The 7,085-nt window shown below is 50.0% G+C and overlaps 1 protein-coding gene across 1 annotated transcript in view; it reads left to right on the forward strand.

Moving 5' to 3' along the window:
- Nucleotides 1-6,527, forward strand: part of cfap54 (cilia and flagella associated protein 54) — a 46,027-nt gene extending 39,500 nt beyond the window's left edge. Inside the window, exons 60-68 of the mRNA XM_061229849.1 lie at nt 236-337; nt 937-1,057; nt 1,403-1,546; nt 2,445-2,608; nt 3,852-3,959; nt 4,748-4,854; nt 5,165-5,291; nt 5,706-5,780; nt 6,076-6,527. Of these exons, the coding sequence (XP_061085833.1) occupies nt 236-337; nt 937-1,057; nt 1,403-1,546; nt 2,445-2,608; nt 3,852-3,959; nt 4,748-4,854; nt 5,165-5,291; nt 5,706-5,780; nt 6,076-6,195 (1,068 nt within the window). The 3' untranslated portion in view covers nt 6,196-6,527. The remainder of the gene's footprint in view (nt 1-235; nt 338-936; nt 1,058-1,402; nt 1,547-2,444; nt 2,609-3,851; nt 3,960-4,747; nt 4,855-5,164; nt 5,292-5,705; nt 5,781-6,075) is intronic.
- The last annotated feature ends 558 nt before the right edge of the window (nt 6,528-7,085 follow it).

Here is a 7,085-nt window from a genome sequence, read left to right on the forward strand (position 1 = left end):
GGATGCTATAAAGTACATACTCAGGAGAATGCCTTAAAGTACACACTCAGGAGAATGCCAGAATTTACAAATTCAGGAAAATGCCAAAAAGTACATACTTAGGAGGATACCGTAAAGTACATACTCAGGAGAATGCCATGAAGTACATAATCAGGAGGATACCATAAAGTAAATACTCAGAAGAATGCTATAAAGTACCTACTTAGGAGGATGCAGTAATAGGAGTCTCTCCCAGTCTGCAGTCGGGCAGAGGGGGCGGGTGACGCAGGACAGAGCTCCCACAGAGAGAGACCTGCAGCTGCTGCACTGCTGGGTCTGTGTGAGAGCTGCTCACCAGGTAATGTACACACACACACACACACACACACACACGCTCACACACTCCATACATCAACACACACACACACACACTCCATACATCAACACACACACACTCTGTATATACATCAACACACACACACACTCTGTACATACATCTACACACACACACACACACTCACACACTCTCCATACATCAACACACACACACACACTCTGTACATACATCTACACACACACTCTCTCCATACATCAACACACACACACACTCTGTACATACATTTACACACACACACACACACACACTCTACATACATTTACACACACACACACACACTGTACATACATCAAAACACACACACTCTGTACATACATCTACACACACACACACACACACACACACTGTACATACATCTACACACACACACACACACACACACACTCTGTACATACATTTACACACACACACACACACATACATCTACACACACTGGGTGTAGTGGGGCTCATGTTGTTGTTGTGCTGTAGGTGAGTGGGGCTCATGTTGTGGTGCTGTAGGTGAGTGGGGCTCATGTTGTTGTGCTGTAGGTGAGTGGGGCTCATGTTGTTGTGTTGTAGGTGAGCGTGGTGCTCTCTCAGCGCTCAAGTCTCTGCGGTGCCCCTGGCGGAGACCCCCTACGCCCCCCAGACCTGCGCTGCCTGCCCAGCCTCACCAGCGGGGACCTGCTCGCCTCCCATGGTAACGCCCTGTCGCACACATACCAACACTACGACACCACGACACAATGTCTCCCACACCCTCTTGTGTGGGACTGACTCCAGGCCACCAGGTGGCGCTGTTCTACAGACCGCTGGGCACTCTCTCGACCAGGGCCGGGTGACTCTGTCCACAGCGCTACCGTCGGTTACTGTGACTCGGCTAGCCTGCAAACTAACCAGACACTTCGGAGTCTGAAGGCTCCGGCTGCTTTGTATGCTACGGTGCTCATGACTCAGCACTGCCCTGGTGTTACAGTGCAGATGTGTTTGAGTTTGTAGTCGTGCAGGGGGTGTGTCTATGCTGATGAGGTGTTTTAATATGCAGGGGGGGTGGAGTCAGTGAGACATCTCTCTAGCTCCTCCCCACTGCCGGAGACGGCAGGCCCAGAGAGCTCCCAAATCACCTGGGGTCAGCTGACCCGTTACCACGGACACATCCTCAACCTGCACCGCATTGCTACTCAGCCAGGTACGGCCATATGTGTGTGAGAATGTGCGTGATATACTGTATATACAGTGTCAGAGTGAGTGTGTGTGTGTGTGTGCGTGTATGACTGAGAGTTACTGTTCCAGTGTCTATGGCTGTGTCCGCGTACTAGCATACTTCTCTTTTTCAAATGCAGTACGAGTAGTATACTAAATCTATAGTTTCAGAAACAGCCCATGTTACGGTGCCAATGTGTGTTAGTGTGTATATGGGTGCTGTACAGTACAGTATATACGGTGTGTGTTAGTGTGTATATGTGTACTGCACAGTACAGTATATACGGTGTGTGTTAGTGTGTATATGTGTGCTGTACAGTACAGTATATACGGTGTGTGTTAGTGTGTATATGTGTGCTGCACAGTACAGTATATACGGTGTGTTAGTGTGTATATGTGTGCTGCACAGTATAGTATATACGGTGTGTGTTAGTGTGTATATGTGTGCTGTACAGTACAGTATATACGGTGTGTGTTAGTGTGTATATGTGTGCTGTACAGTACAGTATATACGGTGTTTGTTAGTGTGTATATGTGTGCTGTACAGTACAGTATATACGGTGTTTGTTAGTGTGTATATGTGTGCTGTACAGTACAGTATATACGGTGTGTTAGTGTGTATATGTGTGCTGTACAGTACAGTATATACGGTGTGTGTTAGTGTGTATATGTGTGCTGTACAGTACAGTATATACGGTGTGTTAGTGTGTATATGTGTGCTGTACAGTACAGTATATACGGTGTTTGTTAGTGTGTATATGTGTACTGTACAGTACAGTATATACGGTGTGTTAGTGTGTATATGTGTACAGTACAGTATATACGGTGTGTTAGTGTGTATATGTGTGCTGTACAGTACAGTATATATACGGTGTGTGTTTCAGTGGCAGACGCTGTGGAGGGCCTGTGCTCTGTGGCCATGGGGAACACTCTTGGTCTCAGACTGGCAGAGCTTCACACGCTGTTCAGCTCTCTGCTGCCCTCCTACAGGGGGCGCTGCTGTCCCCCCAAAATCCCCACTGCCCTGCTGCAGCCGCCTGGCACACAGGTCAGTACCAACACCCCCCACCCCAACACACAGGTCAGTACCAACGCCCCCTCTCCTTACCCCAACACACAGGTCAGTACCAACACCCCCCACCCCAACACACAGGTCAGTACCAACACCCCCTCCTCACCCAAACACACAGGTCAGTACCAACACCCCCTCTCCTCACCCCAACACACAGGTCAGTACCAACACCCCCCACCCCAACACACAGGTCAGTACCAATACCCCCTCCTCACCCAAACACACAGGTCAGTACCAACACCCCCTCTCCTCACCCCAACACACAGGTCAGTACCAACACCCCCTCTCCTCACCCCAACACACAGGTCAGTACCAACACCTCCTCCTCACCCCAACACACAGGTCAGTACCAATACCTCCTCCTCACCCAACACACAGGTCAGCACCAACACCATAGCTGCTTTTAACCCTGTTTCATAAAGCCACTTGGTTGGATTTTACATTTGCCCAGGCCTCAAATGAAATTTTTTATTTTATTGTTTATTTTGGAAAACCCACATTTCATTGGCCACCCTGGTCAAAGCGTGGGACACCCAGTGTGAAAAATGAGCTCACAAGAACAGGAAGCCTGACTGCTAAAATAAATGACACGTTAGGGTAACAATTTTTGAGTGAATATCATGCACTCTTAATACATGATACAATATAACTTAATTTGATCAGAATTGTGGACTATGTTTCTTTTCTCAGTGGACAAAGTGATGTTCGGTTTGCAGCTTAACTGAAGTAACTTAAGTAGTTATTTTATGCTTTGTGCAAACTGGTTTGTGGCAGCAACTGAGTGGTGAATTGCACTATTCTGTGGTGATTCTGAGCTAATTAGTGAAGTTCTGGTTTCCATGGTTAACTGGCCTGGTTCCATAGAGGTGTGGCTCTGTTTCCATAGCAGCAAGGAGTTGAAGCTGCAGTTCTTTAAACAGGACACTCAAAGTAGAACGGAGAGAGACTCCATTTCAACTGCTGCCACAATCACAAAACGTACTGCCACAACATTTTTACACGGCATTATATATTTAATCCATTATTTGGCAGTGTTTCTCAGGCTTTTTCCACCCCCCCCCCCGCCATTTGTTTTGGCATTCAAGTTGGAAAAAGCTTGTGAAAAGCTTGTCGTTTCCGGTGTTGAGGGCTGGTCTGTGAACTTACAGACGGCGCAGTGTGAGTCTGAGCTGTGCTGAGAGTCTGTGCTGTCAGTCTAAACTGTGCTGTCTGTGTCCAGACCACAGTGAGTGAGGAGAACGTCCCGTGGGCCTGTGCTGACCAGCAGCAGCTGTGCCTGCAGTGGTACCGGCCCGCTCTGGACCCGTCTCAGGAGAACCAGGACACGGTACCCTTGAGCCCTCTATCCCCCTGTACCCTACACCCCCCGTGACCTGTACCCTGTCCCCCCTGTACCCTGTACCCTACACCCCCCGTGACCTGTACCCTGTACCCTACACCCCCATGACCTGTACCCTGTACCCCCTGTACCCTGTATCCTGTACCCTACACCCCCCGTGACCTGTACCCTGTCCCCCCTGTACCCTGTATCCTGTACCACCTGTACCCTGTATCCTGTACCCTACACCCCCCGTGACCTGTACCCTGTCCCCCCTGTACCCTGTATCCTGTACCACCTGTACCCTGTATCCTGTACCCTACACCCCCCGTGACCTGTACCCTGTCCCCCCTGTACCCTGTATCCTGTACCACCTGTCCCCTGTACCCTGTACCCTACACCCCCCGTGACCTGAACCCTGTCCACCCTGTACCCTGTACCCCCCCCCCCCCGTGACCTGTACCCTGTCCCCCCTGTCCCCTGTACCCTGTACCACCTGTCCCCTGTACCCTGTACCCTACACCCCCCGTGACCTGTACCCTCCAGAATACTGCTGCTTCCATTCTGTCCCTCTAAACAGGACCCATTTAAAGGGGGCAGTTCACCCAAAAATGACATTAAAGTATGTTGGTCAGTTCTCTTCTCATTGTGTGAGCAGAGGTAATAATGACAGAGCAGGACCAAGGTGAAAAACTGCCCAATTGGCTAACAGGAAATATGACGGAGGGCGACGTCACGCTGTATGCCTTTTCTGATATTATTTCAGAGGGATGTGAAGAGTGCCCCCTCTCTTTCAGGCTGTGCTGATGTTCGCCTTTAACCAGGCGCCCCTCTCCGTGCTGAAGCCCACCCCTGTGGGCCTGTCCCAGCTGCGCTGCGGGAAACGGCAGCTCTCCCTGGAGAGGTGACCCCGTCCACACACCCTCTGCACTGAGACACACACCCTCTGCACTGTGTTCTGTCACAGACGGAGATGCTGTTTCACACACTCTGAATGTGTTCGGTCTCCTCTCTCAGGCTGAACTTGGTCTCTCTCTCTCTCTCTCTCTCTCTCTCTCTCTCTCTCTCTCTCTCTCTCTCTCTCTCTCTCTCTCTCTCTCTCTCTCTCTCTCTCTCTCTCTCTCTCTCTCTCTCTCTCTCTCTCTCTCTCTCTCTCTCTCTCTCTCCCTCCCTCCCTCCCTCCCTCCCTCTCCCCCTCCCCCTCCCTCTCTCAGGCTGAGAACAGTGCAGGCTGACCTGGGCTCTCTGTGTGCGGAGGCCAGCGTCTCCACCCCTCCCAGCTCCTCCAGAAAGCGCTCCAAAACCCCAGAAAAGGAGCCGCCCCTCCGCCCCCTCTTACAGGTTACTGCCTCTCACATGCACCCCACGCCGCTTTGGGGTACAACAGGGCATTGTGTGTATGTGTGTGTATGTGTGTGTGTGTGATTGTGCTGTGTGTGTGTGTGTGTGTGTGATTGTGCTGTGTGTGTATGTGTGTGTGTGTGTGTGTGTGTGTGATTGTGCTGTGTGTGTATGTGTGTGTGATTGTGCAGTGTGTGTGTGTGTGTGTGTGATTGTGCTGTGTGTGTGTGTGTGTGTGTATGTGTGTGTGTGTGAGATTCTGCTGTGTGTGTGTGTGTGTGTGATTGTGCTGTGTGTGTGTGTGTGTGTGTGTGTGTGTGATTGTGCTGTGTGTGTGTGTGTGTGTGTGTGTGTGTGTGTGTGTGTGTGTGTGAGTGTGTATTGATGTGCGTGTGTGTGTGTTTCATGTTTCAGGACAGGATCAGGCAGTGCTGTGCTCACATCAGGTCCCTGCTGCAGATGGACAGGGCCGCGGCAGCCACCTCTGAGGTAGGGAGAGAGCTCACAGAACAGCCCGGAAACACTCTCTGTACTGCCCTGCCCCTCTCTACAGAGAACAGCCCTGAAACACTCCCTGTACTGCCCTGACCCTCTCTACAGAGAATAGCCCTGAAACACTCTCTGTACTGCCCTGCCTCTCTCCACACAGAATAGCCCTGAAACACTCTGTGTACTGCCCTGCCTCTCTCCACACAGAACAAAACATCAACAGTCCTGCAGTGGGTTGGTTAGTGTTCTGCTGACCCCTGGAGTAACCCTGCTGTGGTTCTGCTGGTTCCCCCAGGTCCGCTTGGAGCCCAGCCTGCAGAACCTGCATGACCTGGAGCACTGCTTCCACCCGGGGGGCGGAGCCTTGCTGTCAGGGGGAGCCGTCATCCAATGGCTGGCGTCCCTGCTGCTCTGAGCCAATGACTGCGATCCTCACATCTGACTGACCTTTTTGGACCAATGTTGCGTCCTATCAGAACGCAGTGACATCACTGTTGAAGATGCTTGAATAGGCCGCATCCAGTCTCCAGACCTACTGGATATTCACTAACTTGTCCAAAACCTTTACTTCCTGTCACCTTAGAACCAATAAAAACTATAACCAATAAGAGCTTAACACAAAGGTGATAAATATTTTGAACACTTTTCCACTCGAGCTAGCCACACACAATCTTACTTGCACTGAACATGCTAGCTCAGATGAAAACTGATGAAAACTATCATGCTAAATAAAAGTTAGTTACCTCATCTGCATCTGTGTTTCAATGACTGACTATGACTTAACGTTACACGAGTACCTATCTATTTAGGGAGCAAGCAAGCCAAATTCACCGAAAGCTTTTTGTAGCGAGCAGGATCAGCCCAGCACAGCAAGTAACGGCAACCAGCATGTCCTGTGAGCGGCAGAATGCCCAAATGTTGATAAAACTGAAGAACGGCTCTGTCGTAAAGGCTGGCTCACTTTAAGAATAAAGACAATCTAAAGCGGACTCCCCGTGTCTGAATGGCTTCTTCTGTTTAAATGTCAAAGTACCTCCACCAGCACACAGACTATTGGAGCCACACTTTGGCAAGCCGGTATGGTCAACAGTTCATGGATTTGTTGTCTGTGAAGATCTCAACGGGTTTAGATTAGAGCTCATTTCTCTGTCTTGAACAGTTTTTTCGATGGAGGCTTTTCACGGAAGACGAGACGTAGCCAAAGCGGCTTTGAATAAGTGACTATGACAGAGAACAACATGGTTATTTCATAGAGAGTACCCAACACTGGTCAGTATTTAATCAACCTTTGACTTATGGTTATTT

This window comes from Conger conger, chromosome 19, assembly GCF_963514075.1.
Source record: "Conger conger chromosome 19, fConCon1.1, whole genome shotgun sequence".
Taxonomy (NCBI): domain Eukaryota; kingdom Metazoa; phylum Chordata; class Actinopteri; order Anguilliformes; family Congridae; genus Conger; species Conger conger.